Source organism: Athene cunicularia (assembly GCF_003259725.1).
Source record: "Athene cunicularia isolate RWA chromosome 15 unlocalized genomic scaffold, athCun1 chr15_part1, whole genome shotgun sequence".
In the NCBI taxonomy this organism is placed as follows: Eukaryota; Metazoa; Chordata; class Aves; order Strigiformes; family Strigidae; genus Athene; species Athene cunicularia.
In genome coordinates this window covers 9,562,662-9,578,711 of record NW_020799121.1, presented here as the reverse complement: position 1 = coordinate 9,578,711, position 16,050 = coordinate 9,562,662, and the positions used below count along the sequence as shown (strand labels likewise).

The 16,050-nt window shown below is 39.5% G+C and overlaps 1 protein-coding gene and 1 long non-coding RNA gene across 4 annotated transcripts in view; one reads left to right on the top strand and one right to left on the bottom strand.

Moving 5' to 3' along the window:
- Window positions 1–1,012: 1,012 nt before the first annotated feature.
- LOC113486298 lies at window positions 1,013–7,999 on the bottom strand. Its single transcript, XR_003399559.1, has 3 exons — window positions 7,618–7,999; window positions 5,897–6,017; window positions 1,013–1,567 (listed from the first exon to the last, which is right to left on the bottom strand). It is a non-coding gene; the product is annotated as an uncharacterized LOC113486298 (long non-coding RNA).
- Window positions 8,000–8,159: 160 nt separating this feature from the next.
- SFSWAP (splicing factor SWAP) overlaps window positions 8,160–16,050 on the top strand; it is a 49,811-nt gene continuing 41,920 nt past the window's right edge. For 2 of the 3 annotated variants that reach the window (XM_026859550.1, XM_026859548.1), the window contains exons 1-4: window positions 8,160–8,549; window positions 10,951–11,120; window positions 11,671–11,808; window positions 14,837–14,922. In XM_026859550.1, coding sequence (XP_026715351.1) covers window positions 8,290–8,549; window positions 10,951–11,120; window positions 11,671–11,808; window positions 14,837–14,922 — 654 coding nt within the window. In that variant the 5' untranslated portion in view covers window positions 8,160–8,289. Of the gene's footprint in view, window positions 8,550–10,435; window positions 10,573–10,950; window positions 11,121–11,670; window positions 11,809–14,836; window positions 14,923–16,050 lie in introns of all 3 variants that reach the window. The other variant, XM_026859551.1, reaches the window with a different exon arrangement.

The window sequence follows — 16,050 nt, the reverse complement described above, 5'->3', positions numbered from 1 at the left end:
ACCATGAAGGGACAACAGTTTCACTGCCTTCCCATGTCCCTCACTTGATCCCAGTCAACATGAATGGTGCAGACAAGGGTTTTGCAAGGGATGGTGGCAAGTTACACTAGAGAAAAAACACATGGCAAAATTACATATAGCTTTCCACTGACTGATTTGAAGGTGCAGTGTGTAGCACACTCTGAAAGCACCAGCTGTAGAGTACATAACACTTGACACTGGGAGACATTTGGAAGCCAAACACAGAATAGTGAAAGAGAAACTTTAAGGATTTTTCATCCAAGAAAATTTGAAGCCTTAGAGGAAAGAATTAACTGGATTTGATTACTCAAACTGGCAATGACAATACAGAGGCACTTCAGCCTTCTTATTTGGCATCTCTTTGGCAATCATGTAGCCTTACAAAAGACAGTGTTGATAGTCAACTTCAAGATGCAGAGAGCCATAAGCAACAGCATGCAGTCTATTGTCCCACTGTGCCATCTGGCACTGGGTTAATGTGTCTCTCAGTGACTGCTTTCACACTCCTGACAAGCTATTACTCAGCTATATAGCAGATAGGTCAATTGTAGTCTGCTTTGATTTGTAAGCTGTCTACCCAGAAGTTACCATTTTTTAAAGTTATATTCTGACATTTTTCAAATGCTTTAGACTTCAAATGCTTTAGAATACAAATTTTGCCACAGGAAGATCTAATAGAAAAGTGTGTATGAAACGCCATAGATACAGCAGTAGCTTATGAAGAACCTCACACAAACTAACTTTTACTCCTAAATCCATATGATTACATCATTTCACGCACATTATCAATGGCTCGATAGCAACATTTCTGCCTACAGCTGAAATGAAGAAATCCACTCAACAGTCAGAACCCAATATAACTGTTAAGCAGGTATTCTTTATTAGCAGCGCTGGGGTCGCCCTGGGGATTCTCCTCCATAAGGGCTCCTTCGAACTAGAAAGTTTACATACACACAAATCACACATATTCATTACATTTCCTGGAAAGGGGTGTCTTATGATAATGAATTCCTGAAATTCATTTACACAGTCCGAGCATGCATAGTAAAAATAGAGTGAGGGACTTCGGTGGTCGAGGGAAGAAGAACATGGTCTTCTTCACAGTGTCTGCTCTTTCCAGAGCATGGCTGTGAGGTTAAGTCCAGGTGTCTTCTTCCTAAATGGGTGAGATCATGCTCCCTAGATTGTATCTCTGTGTCTTTTTGTTCAAGTTCCCCCTTACCTTAGTTTGCCCAAGTGCCCATTGAAGGCTGCTATCAGTGAGTTATATATCTAGGAAGCATTTTACTTTTGTCTAGACAAAGAGGCCTAGAGAAAACTGTTGAGGATTCCTTGGGAAACAAACACAAGCAAAAATTTCATGCATCGCAGTTTAGTCTTAATCAGAAATTCATTGGTTTAAGCTCGTTCACAGCCTTGTTAAGCAAACTGTCCATGTACTGGTTGTTCTTGCAGTCCAGATGGACTCCATCAGCAATTCTGAATGTGAACCTTTCAGAAGACAACTTCTCTTCACCCACACACAAAGGTGCAGTAATGTTGATTTCTATTTGATAACAATCAACATTACAGTTCAACCTAGTCAAACTTTAATTTTCCATCAAACCTAAGCAAATCATAACTGTATTCAAGGCTCACACCCTACAGTATAGACTGAATGTTCTAATTATGGATCCACAAAACTCCCAGTGATGTGAATGGCAGTCTAGCAAGCAGATGACTCGTTGCACAGATGGATTAATAGACTTAAGAAGTTGCTATTTGTGAATGTTCACAGGAATTAGAAAGTAATTGTGAGGAAAAAAAAAGAATCAAAACTAAAAGATAGTAAAATGTACTTTATTCACAAATAGTATGACAAAGCAGGGATAAATAATTTTTGGTAGTTTATTTTATCTTTTTACATATTCCCATGTTTTATCTAATCTTATGGATTAAAGGAACCAATGAACTAAATTTATTGACAGTTCTACCAGCATTATAAAAAAAAACCAAGATCACCACCCAGTATAACCCCCAACATGGGAGGCTTAAGAGCTCCTCTCATGCCTCCTTGTGAACTTTTCAACATGTTATACTGAATGTGAAACTTTTCAACATTATTATCTTGAATAAGTAATCTTTGATAAAGTATTAAAAAAAATAAGTGCAAATAAAATTAAAATCTTCAAAAATTACTCTGCAGAACAGAAGATCACAGAACATTAAAGAAGCTAATAAACAATATAAACTGCTGCTGCTGCTGCTCCACTTTTTTCCTCTAGGAAGGATTAGTAGTCTACCCAGCCTGTATCTTTAGCAATTATTTCCACACAGGAGTGCAGTATTGATTTCTCTAAAGCACACAGAGGACCAGGAGTGCTTTAGCATCATCTGAAAGAAAAGCCTCAAAAAAAGCAGTGGCTGCTGAAGAACATTTACTTCATTTATTTAAAAAACCCCAAAAACAACAAAAAAACCCAAACACACACCCCCCAACAAACCAAACCAAAATGCACCAACAAAGAACCCCAAATTGCCAGACCCATAAGTTTGCAAGTAAGACTTTCCCTAGCTGCTACGTTACATTCATTTTATCATATAAAATGTCAGTCAATAACCCATATTTCCTTGTTATTAGTAATAAATATGGACTTACAATCCATTAAAGCTAATGAATCTGTCTTGGGTTCTTGAAGCTTACAACTGTTATAACTAAATAACAGTGGCTTTAATACAGGGTTACACAAGGGCAGACTTTGACCTTTTGATATCTGTATGTTCCCAATGATGTAATGTACAAAAATAGAAGACAGAAAGCATTTATTTCTTTTTGTATCAAGTGGGATTCTCTTCAAGCAGCAGATCAATGATTGTCAAGGTTTAGTTAGAATGCTATCAGACCGTTAGACAAATGGTATCACTCACAGGAATTTATTTTTTTTTTTTCTGTATGCAGTAAACCTGCTCAGCTATGACCTCTTTGGCAGAGAGGATTCCTTTTCTGGGCTAAGAGAAGATTAAACACAATAGGCCAGACTGTAACACAAGGTTAGCTACTTTGTGGCACTAAGAATATAGTGTGAAACCTTCCTACCATAAGACAGATACATTATCAACTTTGAAGGTTGTTTTAAACACATCAGTGCTGTCTACAAAATAGCAGGTCATTTTGATTATTTTGTCTATCTGCAATATAGAACATTACTTAAAAAACAAAACTAAAACAATGTAAGTTCCTATCCAGTGATAGTATGCTCTGCAAACAATACCTCAACACATTCCTTACGGAAGTTGTGTCACGGGTTTCCACAGTAAAAACAAAAGCAAATCTATGATAAACGCTGAATGTAAAGAATTTGGTTAATTCCCTCCTGGCCTATTGCTTGTTACTTGGTTAAAGAGATTCATCACCAGTTCTCTACAACCTCTTTTCAGGGAGTTGTAGAGGGTGATAAGGTCTCCCCTCAGCCTCCTCCAGCCTAAACACCCCCAGTTCCCTCAGCCACTCCTCATAAGACTTGCACCAGCTTTGTTGCCCTTCTCTGGAGTTATTCGAGTCATTCAATGTCCTTTTTGTAGTGAGGGGCCCAAAACTGAACCCAGGAATCGAGGTGAAGCCTCACCAGTGCCGAGTACAGGGGTCAGATCCCTTCCCTGTCCCCGCTGGCCACGCTATTGCTGACACAAGCCAGGATGCCATTGGCCGCCTTGGCCACCTGGGCACACTGCTGGCTCCTGTTCAGCCGGCTGTCAATAAACCCCCCCAGGTCCCTCTCTGACTGGCAGCTCTCCAGCCACTCCTCCCCAAGCCTGTCGTGCTGCTGGGGGTTGTTGTGGCCCAAGGGCAGCCCCTGGCATTTGGCCTCACTGAAACTCCTCCAGTTGGGCTCAGCCCATGGCTCCAGCCTGGCCAGATCTCTCTGCAGAGCCTCCGTACCCTCGAGCAGATCAACACTCCCCCCAACTTGGGGTCATCTGCAAACTGACTGAGGGTGCACTTGATCCCCTCCTCTAGATCATCAATAAAGATGTTAAAACAGGAGTGGCCCCAAAACCGAGCCCTAGGGGACACCACTCGTGACCAGCCGCCAGCTGGATTTAACTCCGTTCACCACAACTCTTTGGGCCCAGTCGTCCAGCCAGTTTTTTACTCAGCAAAGCGTGTTCCCATCCAAGCCACAAGCAGCCAGTTTCACCAGGAGAATGCTGTGGGAAATGGTGTCAAAAGCCTTATTAAAGTCAAGGTAGACAACATCCACAGCCTTTCCCTCATCCAAAAAGCAGGTCACCCCAAGATCAGGTTTGTCAGGCAGGACATGCCTCTCATAAACCCATGCTGACTGGGCCTGATCATCTGGCTGTCCTGCATGTGTTGTACAGTGGTATTCAGGATGAGCTGCTCCATCAGCTTCCTGGGCACCAAAGTCAAGCTGACAGGCCTGTAATTTCCTGGATCATCCTTCCAACGCTTCTTATAGATGGGCGTCACATTGGCCAATTTCCAATCAGTCAGGACCTCCCTGGTCAGCCAGGACTGCTGGTAAATGATAGAAAGCAGTTTGGCAAGCACACCAGCCAGCTCCTTCAGCATTCTCGGGTGTATCCCATCCGGTCCCATAGACTTGTGTGTGATGCAGCAGGTCACTATCTCCTCCTGGAATGCGGGGAGGGGGGGAGGGTCATTCTCCCAGTCTCTTCTGGCTGAGGAGGCTGGATTCCCTCAGTACAACTAGTCTCGCTATTAAAGACTGAGGCAAAGAAGGCACTAAGCACCTCAGCCTTTTCCTCATCACTCATTGCAATGTTTCCTGCATCTAGCAGGGGATGGAAGCTCTTCCTGGTCTTTCTTTTGATGTTGATGTACTTACAGAAACATTTCTTGTTATCCTTGATTGCTGAAGCCAGATTGATTTCTAACTGGGCTTTAGACTTCCTGATTTTCACCTGCATAGCCTCACAGTATCTTTGTAATCATTGGGAGTGGCCAGCCCCTTCTTCCAAAGGCCATAAACCCTCCTTTTCTCCCTGAGTTGCAGCCAAAGCTCCCTGTTCAGGGAATCTTTATACAATTCATACAAGAGGTAAGTAACTCTCTGGATATAAAGTGAGCAACTAAGCTATGAATTACAGCAAGCTTATAATTAAGAAGAGCTGGAAATCCTTAACCACTACTCTGCACCCAGTCATTAATGCAGCCAGTTACATACTGCAGTCATTAACATACCCATAAATTGTTTACCTAGCTACTGTTATACAGCAATTCTGTATTTAAAATGTGATTCCAATTCAATTGGATTGGAATTACCATATGTTTTATATGTGAATGCTACAGTAATGGCAGAAATAACAATAAAATCTGCTCAAAAAGTCATGATAATTTAGAGAATAACTTATTTAAGAGAATAATTACATACAATTTCAGTGTTCAAGGAAACCTTGCAGGTTCTGTGCATCCTTCCCAACAGAACACAGCAGCTCTTTTGTTACAACACACCACTGAGACAGAATAAAGAAATCTGACAGCAGTGCAGGCTCATGCCAAGTTCCATAATGAACAAATGATGACCAAGGAAAAAAAGAACCTTAGATCTTGGCTCCAGCCTGACTAAAGACAGCATTCTCTACAAAAATAACAAACCTACTTCAATAGTTTGAGAGTGCCAATGTCAAGACTGATATAGTGATCTGCAAGATTTCTATTTTTACTATAAAAAATTGTGCTTGTGTGGATCAACAAAATCCTTTATGGTAGGCCTCTCATGTAAAGTTTTGTCCCCTTATAACCAATATAGAAGACTACAAACATGTTGTTTGAATTTATATCAAATCCCTCTCAAATTATAGCTTCTTAATTACTGAAAAATTGCATGTGTTTCTGTACTGAACTGCTTACCCATCCTGTGCTTTGTTTTCTGCAGGGTATCTAACTCCAGAGCTTCAGATTTCATATCTCCCGTGTGCTTGGAATAACATTTGATGCATTCTTTTGGGATGGTGAAAACTCCTTTATATTGCTGAAATGTGATATATTTTTTTCTTTAGAATCAGCAGAACACACTTTTCTTTTAAACCTACTTCAGAACTAAAGAATAATGTGTTATTATACACTTTTAGCTAAAGATAAACTGTGAAACAATACTATACTTCCCTAAGAGGAAAAAAGCAACTGCTATCAGCCTAGGAAAGAAAGGTTTTGCTTTTACTTGCTTTATTCTTGCTTTCCTACCTAAAGCAAAATGAAAATAGAAAGAGGATAGGAAGACAGATTAATTTTGTAAATTTTTCCTGTTACAGCTAGCCTTTCTTCATCACAGACAAGACAGCTGAGACTAATCAAGGGTCTAAATGAAGTAACATGGGCATCCTACCATATTAAGACTTTAAAACATAAGTCTACAGTAATTTCAGAGTATTTTTTTCTTATTAGTAGATATTGAAGTTGGATGCATCTTTAAATGTGGTTAAAAAGCATATTCTATATGATTATCATCAAGTTCCCTTCCCAATGATGGTGTACAGTAAAAACCACCAAAAAATGGAAAACTTTGGTTTTTACACATACTGGGAAAAAAAAAAAGAAGGGATGGGTGCTTTTTTATTACAATGCAAATTCATAATGCAGTATGGCGTGCTTTCTTAAATACATTTAAACCCCCTGTATGTAGTCTGCTCACGTTCCTACTTCTTTTCCTCAGGTACTCAATAATCTGAAAATACCTGTTGTGCTCTAGTCCTGTTCTTCCAGAAACCTCTCCTAATCTCTCTTCTGTTTACAGGCTAATTACATGTGAACAAATAGCCTAGAACACCACATGCTGTAATAAACAGCAAGATGCTGCCCCAGGCCTCAAGTTTCATTTTGTTCCTTCTCAAAAATAGACATGTAGTTCCCCTTTTTCATTTCTTTACATTATTTTCAAACCACCAAACTAACACAAATTAGTTTTTAAAGTCTTATCCCCTCCTGTTCTTAATAATTCAGTGGGAACACTATCAGCACCTGGTGCTTTATTGTTCCTGGGTGTTCTGGTCACCTCTTGGTTCTACAAATAGCTCAGCTGGCTGGAAAATTGCTGTTTGTTTCCCTTTATCCATTTCACCATTAAAGAGATCATTAAAATACTCCGTCCATCTTTCTGTAATTGCATTCTTTGTAACTAAGATTTCCATCTTTGTCCTTTATCTGACTCACACACAGTTCACGTCCTTGTCTCAAATGCTGATATCCCAGTGAAACAGTCTGGAGTTATCTTTGTGCACTGCCACTTCAAGCACACAGAGACATTTTTGGTTACCTTTTTGTTGAATCATTTGCATTACCAGAAGACTTACGGAAGTCACAAAATCCTCACCACATACTGCTTTCCTATACTCCCCATCAAAACCTGTTTATTTTATTCCTTGGAGTTCTTTCTATTGTTTTCTCCTTCTCTTTCCTTTATTCCAAATGTTTCCCAGCTGGCATAAAACTGTTGCACAATGTTCAAGCATGTTCCCACCTGTCTCCTTGGTGTTCAGGTCTGTCAGAGGCAAGCGTTACACTTATAACTGCTCTCTTCATTAAAAGAAAGCAGTCATTTTTATAAAACAGTAAGATATGTCTGAAGCATCTACCTTTAGCAGATTTTTTCACTGATAGTTTTGAAGTATCATGCAATTTCTGGTAATTTCCACATACTCATTGCAAATCATACATATGTTAACTTTAGTAGATTTTTAACCATCTTTTCTAGGACATGGACTGGCAGGCAGAACTGTATATGCATCACAATTACCTAAAAGAACATTATAAAGTTTACTCAGATTTTGTAGTTCGCTTTGAAAGATATTGTAGAAACCCCATGTATTATTGTTTTCAGTCTCCTGACTCCAGATGAATAAAGAACTGTCCAAGGAAGTTTCTAGATTCCTCCTTCAGTAAGTTTGCATGGTAGCAGGTGTTTCTAAATGCTGACACAAGCTACCCATCTCTTTTCCAGTGCTCGTGCATGGCTTTTCTCCCGTCCCGCCCCACCGGCAGCACGGAGCTTCGCCCCGCCGCGCCGCGTTTTTCTTGGCTTTCGCCCTCGGGCCGCTAAAGCCGATAGCGAATCTGCCCACCGCCGGAAGCCCGCAGCCTCTGCCCCGCCAGCGGAAGCGGAAGGGTCGCCATTTTGTTTCGGGTGATGGCGACTGTAGTGCTCTGGAGCTGGGGAGTTTAGTGCGGGCCCGGCCTTCTGGGGGGACTCGCTTCTCGGACAGTCGTTGTTACTGCGAGTTGCCTCCTCCTCGCTGCATCCCCTGGTGATGTACGGAGGGGTCGGAGGTTCTCGACGGACTGCAGAAGAAGCAGGCCCGCCGCCCCTAATGTTGTTGTCAGGCGGGGGAGCGGTCCCCGGGCCCCCCGGAGGAGGTGGAGGAGGAGGTGGAGGTGGGAATAGCCGTGTGGAGCTGCTGGTGTTCGGCTATGCCTGCAAGCTGTTTCGAGATGATGAGAAGGCTCAGTACCAGGAGCAGGGGCGACACCTTATTCCTTGGATGGGAGACCCCAAGATCATGATCGATAGGTCGGTGTAACACAACCCCCAGACTCTGCTGCGAGATCTCCTGTTATAGCCTCTTTCTGTTCCTCCCCTTATGCTGTGGGCAAGTGAGGGCGGGGGATGAACAAAAGGCTCACTGGCAGAGGTGTGGGGATCTTCTTCACTGGCAGAGTCGGAGGGCAGCTCCTCCTGGTAGAGTGCTTCGAGTGCTGCTGTTGTAACGCTGCAGGGCCGTCCCCCCGGCAGCGGGAACGTGGGGTTCCCCGCTCTGGCAGTGCTGGGAGGTTCCCCTCCTGACACTCGGTGTGCCTCGGGTCTGTATGCTCCACTTGTTAGGGTAGGGTTTACAGGGTGGAGTGGAGAGTGGGAATGATCTGTTCTTTTTCAATGCAAACCACAAACATCATCTTTTCTCACTTGGAAACCAAGGGAGCCTTATTGCATGGGAATGCTTCTTAGGCACTTTATATATTCTCTAAGCGAGAAGGCTGCAGTGTGGGGAGTGGAAAGGTATTTATCCACCTATGGGGAAATGGGGTTTTCTTATTTCTCCTGCATAATCTGGCTGCAGGCTGTTGGTGGGATAACCCCAAAGGCAGCTCTTGGCCTAATTTCTTTTTCCTTGTGCTATGATTCACTGTATTAGGCAGAATGGCTTTGATTTTGGATGCTTACTTTTCAAATTCTGTCAGGGGTGGGTTTTTTTGGTTGTTTTGCAGTAGGTACAGGTTCATGGCCAGAGAGAGTAATAGAATCTGCTTTGATGTTTCTTCTGGTCTCAGAAGTTGTTTCAGCAGTGCAGGGTGGGATTTAGAAATAAATTCATTCAGAATGAATTTTCTGAATATTTTCCTGGAGAGAGTTAAAATGGGAGGTCAGGCTGGATATATTTGAGTGGAGCACTGAAAGTACAATTTAAGAGTTGTGGCTGACCCTGAAAACCTCAGGGGGAAAGATGGAAGGATTTTGGTTTGAAAAGGATCACATGGCATACTGTAGATATTTGTTCCCTCAATTTCATCATTGCTTTGGTGCTATACATGATTTTTCTTGATTTAACAACCCTATTTGGCTTGGAAAAATATCAATAAGGGAACATCTTTTAATTTCCTTCCATAAGACTGGATAAATTAATTTGTTAAATTGGAATAAACATGCAGATATTAAAAATCAGCCATAAATGTAGCTATGTTTAATTCTTACTTCCATAGGAATAGAAGTGTTATACACACTTCTGGTCCAGATCACTTTTGTGACATTTCATTAGTAAGTAGAGGCCATTTTTGTGGTCTTGTGCAACAGTAACCCTATTTATAGGCGTTACAGAAATTGTTGGGAGCAAAACCTAAGTATGTGCATGTATATACATATAATACTGGAAAAATCTTAATAACATACATTTGTAAGTTAAGGTAGCTTGCATTTACTAATCTTATAAACTCCTTTGGAAGTTTAGATTCTTTTTATCTCCAGCAGCAGGAAGTCTTCATTTTCACCATTTTAAGAAAAGCACATTGCTATGAGAAGACATGGGTTGAAGTTTGCCTGTGGACAGAGCTTGATTAACCAGACCTACATGTTATATTAACTTTCTGCTATAAGAATATTTACTTTCCTTGTTTTTGGTCTAGCAAGTTGGCACAAGTCAAGAGTTGTGTGTGGGAAGACACCTCAGCGGAGTCGAGTTTACTGTCACTTTACTTTTCAATCAGTTTCTCTTACTGATGCATAAACATTATCCCAATGCAGTGCTTTTCCTGCAAATAAAATTATTTTTGCTTAGTAGAAAGGAACTGTACGTCATTGATCTTTGCCGTTTTTACGGTGAACCTCCTTAAATTGCATGTATATGTTACTGTTCCTATGTATGTGTGTCTCTCTATCACATAACCCAGAACTTATTTCCTCAGCCAAATGGCTAGGGGCCGAGCCTAGCCATGATTTTACCTCCAATGGACGCAAGTTTCTATGGTGAAGATATCTCCTGAGAGTTCGGGACTAGCAGAAAGAAGCGAGGAAATTTCGACCGTTTGGTTCTTACGGATAGGTATTTATGTATTCGGGTTTGTGTGAATGTAAGCTATTTGACTTTCCAGAAAAACTTATTTTGCAAGTGACATTGATTGGTTGGTTGAAGCACGTACGGTAAGAGCTGTTAAGGAAATGGATCCCACTTAAACTATTAGAGGATACCTTTGCCTTTAATTGTAATAATTTATTAGTTTCTTTGAGAGGAATTTAGACTATTAAACAAATTTTCGATAGTTGGTGACAAATGATTAGCAAAATTAAACTTAACTTCTAAAAGGAAATGTGCTTTAACGTATAAGTATTTTTTTTTTCATTTTTAATGGGTAAGTATTTAAGTAGTCGCATAAACCCAAGCCCTAAGTTTTTTGCATTGACCAGCTGTTTCATCTTGCAGGTATGATGGGCGTGGTCACCTACATGACCTTTCTGAATATGATGCTGAATATTCCACGTGGAACAGAGATTATCAATTGTCTGAAGAGGAAGCTAGAATAGAAGCCCTCTGTGATGAAGAGAGGTATTTAGCCTTGCATACGGACTTGCTTGAGGAGGAGGCGAGGCAAGGTATTGCTCAAGGAAACTTCCTGAGTTTAGCACATGTTTAAATAAATAATTATGAAATTAAATTTACTCCTAATTTTATACTCTTTTTCTGATGTTATCTTGACAGTACCCAGTGGATTCGAAAAACGGGAGTCTTTGCGTATGTGAGAGGACCTCAGGATAGTTTAAATATAGATCCACACAGAAATTGCCCAGATTCTGAGGGCAGGCTGGGATTTCAGACCCAAAAAACCCCAAATAAACACATTCTGCTACATTTTCAGTGTTGTATAAATGCAATTCTGTGCTCTTGTATACATAATTACATTACAGTGTTTTAACCCGCAGCCTTTATCTCTTCAGGAAGAAATAAACAGCATATGTACATGCTGTGTTTTTCTGTTCAGTTTTTAATGAAAGCTAAAATGATTATGTGAAACCTTCTCATTTAAAAAAATGAAGTAAGAAATACTACTTTTTTTTTTACTAAAGTAAGAAATACTATTTTTTTTTTTTAAGAAATAAGCTTTTAAATATATTCTAATGATTGGTAATTGCATTTCTATTCAAGAGGAGGAATATAAAAGACTGAGTGAAGCTTTGGCAGAGGATGGTACCTATAATGCAGTGGGATTCCGTTATGGCAGTGATTATTATGACCCTTCAGAACCCACTGAGGAGGAGGAGCATCAGCCTGCTAAACAAAGAGGTAAGGGGTAAAAATAGCAAGGGTTAATTGAGATGAAGAACATGGTACCTGTGTATGTCTCACTAAGGTTGAAAATGTATGTTTCATTTAAAATGCAAGTAAAAAAATAAAACATTTCAAAAAAGTTTTTATGGAACTGTGTTACTGATGTGCTGCTTAATGTTTTCCTTCTGTGGCGCAGTCAGTACTACAGTAGTCGGGATAAATTTAATTCTGCTGTCTTGGAGATTCTTGTTCAGAAAAAAATAGTAATTCATCACATGGCGGTCTTTTGACACCATGTTTCTTGATCAAGAAGGAAAAGATCATTATGAACATAGAGTAGTAATTAATGAGAATATGTATATTTTTAAGTTTAGATTTTGTCATCTTAATTATTACAAATGAGTCTGTCTTCAACATAGTGTGCCCCTCTCTGTGATCTTAAAAAAAAAAAATTGTGTTCCTGTCTTTAATTTCGATAACTTTGCATTTTTAACATGAAGTCTTAAGTAAACTTTCAAATGTTATTGAACTCTGTCTCAGTAAAGTTGGGATTGCTTAATTAACAGTTGGGTTGTCCAACTATGTACTGATGGGTTACTGTTGTATGACGTGCTTTCTTTACCAAGGTGTGTCTGGAATCCAGGATCATTCTAGGTGCTAAAGCTTTTTTTTAGTGTTTTTTGCTGCTGTGTCTGAGAGGTTGTGTCAGGGCAGTGTCAATGGTGCTTGCATTCTACCAGTGATTTTGCCTGTACTACTCAGTATTGATGCTGAACTGAGTTGTCTTTTCTGAGGTTCATTTCATTTATATTCCAATTTGTCTGGTAGATTCTGTAACCAGATAGTTTCTAAGTTCTCTTTACATACAGTTTTTAAGTACTTCTTGTCAAAGGGCTGTTTTGTCATATTGTGTGGATCTGGGGTAGGGATAAGCCTACTGAAAAATTAGAGGTGATAGAGAAGAATGTGTTTGTAGTTTGGCTCCCTCATCTTTCTCTACTGCATAGAGATTAAAAAAGGTGAGTGCTCTCTCTGTATTAGTCACTAAAAAGGCAATCTGCCGAACGTTATAGGATGTCCATACTGGACGAGGCCCTATCAAAACTGCATGAAATGTGCCATAATGTTACAGAATCTACCTTTGATCAAGTGTGTAAGGAATAAATAAAAATTCCAGTTTCATTTGGTAAGAGATCTGTCGTGAGTTCAAGTTGTGTCTGGGTTTCTTTCCTAAATTGGTATCTAGAATAAAGTATTTCAGCCTTAATGAAGTAATATTTTTAGGAATAATGCTAAAATGTGACTACTTAGTCATTGGCAAAGAGAGATATAACTACCCAGTCTTTAAAGAAGTTAATATTTAGCTAATTAATATTTGATACATCGTTGAAGTGTCATGCTAAGCTATTACAAAATCTTGCAGTGTAATGTGAGAATTCTCAGTACTGCTGCTGAGTAGAGGTCCTCATAGCAGGTTATTGGAACATTGTCTCCGTTGTGAGCTTTCTTACCAAAGTAAGAAAGCTCACAACTTATCTTCTAGAAAATTTTTAGTAATGATAGGTAACAAAGGGGTTTTCTGGTAACACTTGGGGGAAAAAGTACTTAGGGCAAAAGTGAGACAGGAACATTGGTAATATTTTGCTGTAGTTGAACTGTACAGACTTTTAATAGATGGTAATATGGTGACAATTTCCAATAATACCATACTATAAATTCTTAAAACGTTCATTTATTATTAGTCATAGTAGAGTAAAATCCAGTATTGGAAGATGCAGATAACAGTAACGTGAATTAAAGGCTGTAGTTCTGTGAACACAGTGTTAGCTGGAGCTGCTGCCAAAAGAAGCAGTCCTATTCTGCTTCTTCCTTCTTTCCTGGATGCTAAAATTTCTGTGTGCCTTTGTGGAGTTAAACTATTTGAGTTCATTTAAAAAAACCTCAACCCACCAGACAGCAACAAAAAAGTTAACTCTCTTGCATGAGTAAGAGCTTGTATGCAGTAATTGCTCTGACATCTCATGCATGATTAGGCTGTTCTCCTGTCTGTGGCCATAGTTCCCATAGTCAGGTTTTCATGCAGTTTGTGCTGTCTCATTCATTAGGATAAAACTAGAATACATTTTCTCTTAAAGCTAGTAGAATAAATAATACTCAAATAGATAAGACTTCAAAAAGTAAACTTTCCACTTCAATTATTATAAATATTTGTAAAGGAAAATATTTTCAGAGGAACGTTTCTGGTATACCAAATAACAGAATGTAATACAAATTTGCCTTTATGAAAGAACAACTATTTTAAATGAGTAGTTTGTGTGATAAATATGTTAAATATTTGGATATGTTTAAACTTGATATAAAAGGAACCATACCAACTTCAGACTGAACTCAGAGATGAATGGCAATGTTTATTTTAATCAATTATTGATGCAACTACTGGTTTATCCTTGTGTGTGATGGAAGTGGATTTTAGCCTACCTATTCTGTTCCTGTACAACTTTCCTTAGGGTTAGGAAGCTGATTTACTTAGGTTTGTTTGCATAGGCTGAAATGGTCAATTAACGGGAACAGAATTCAGATAGAGCAGATGTATGCATCTTAACAGCTTTACAGATATTGGATAGCTGTAATATTTTAATCATTGTTAGGAAAGGATTCACCCAGTGCATTGAAAATTGTTCCCCTTATTTTTGAATGGGGTTTCCTGTAAAAACAAAGAGTAATATTCATGAAAATATTTGTTTTCTATTTGATTTGACACTTGTTTGTCTTCAGCACTGTAGCCAGGATGAAGGTTTATAAGGTTTTATTCTTCCTAATATCTCTGTTAAGACATAATTTATGCACTCTTAGCTAAACTACATGTAACACCGGGGAGAGGAACTATCTTTAAATCTTTTCGGTGCAAATGCTGGTTATGGTTTCATTTGGTAAATTCCATGAATGCACATTATGTAAGATATACTTTATTTTACTTTTTGTTAACATTTGGGTACTTTGACATGCTTTGTCCTATAGTATTTTATTCTGTCACTTCTTGTAGAAACAGCTCAGACAGAAAATGTAGAAGAAAATGAAGAACCTTTTGTTGCCCCTCCGGGACTGAACGTACCTTCTGATGTGGAACTGGTATGTGTATACATTTAAGGCATCCTACATTTCTGTCAATTTTCAAGAAGTTTATGGTGCTTTACTGTTTTGTTTTTTCCCCCATTAACTTTAGTGCAGTATCTTTTAAAATTATTCTGGAGTGGTAGCTTAATTCTTTCTTGAGTTTTTGAATTCTGTCAACTCTCTTGACTCTTCTTTTTCACACTGAAATTATTGCCAGTGCTTATGATAAGTGCATTTTGTTTCATTTGTGATATTATTGTAGATAGTGCAGAAAAAAGGGCAGTTGTTCTTGGAATGGATACTTGCTGAGATGTCAGGGCTGACATTCCAAATATCAAGGACCATTAAACCAAAAGATTGCTTCTGTTCAAGATTTTTTTTTCTGGATTCTTTTTAATGGAGTCCCAATCTGAAGAGGGTAGGAAGAGATCAAATCTAAAGGTTGTGTTTAAGACTAGCCTATTCAAGGAGAAAAGCAACAGTTTATTTGTAGCAAATTCTGAAATAACTTGAAAGTGATAGCATATAGAAGCTCTTTCCTTCATGTGGTGTTACCAGAATTCGCTACATAGTAAACTTAATTGCAATTTGTGTATTTTTCCAGTTTGAGTAAAGTTGCAACCATGAGGATTTTCAATTTATTTCAAGTTTCTTAAAAAATCTGGGAAGTCAGATAATATTCTTTCTCCTATATCATAGAATCATAGAACGGTTTGGATTGGAAGGGACCTGAAAGATCATCTGGTTCCAACCCTCTAGTGGACACCTTCCACTAGCCCAGGTTGCCCAAAGCCCCGTCCAACCTGGCCTGGAACACTGCCAGGGAGGGGGCAGCCACAGCTTCTCTGGGCAACCTGTGCCAGGGCCTCACCACCCGCACAGGGAAGAATTCCTTCCTTAGATCTAATCTAAATCTGCCCTTTGTCAGTTTAAAACAGTTACTCTTCATCCTATCCCTACACCCGTGATAGAGTCCCTCCCCAGCTTTCCTGTAGTCACCCTTTAAGTACTGGAAGGCTGCTAGAAGGTCTCTCCAGAGCCTTCTCCACCCAGCCTGTGTTTGTGCTTGGGATTGCCCTGACCCACATGCAGGATCTTGTACTTGGTCTTGTTGGGGAACTTGCTGAGAGTGCACTTGATCCC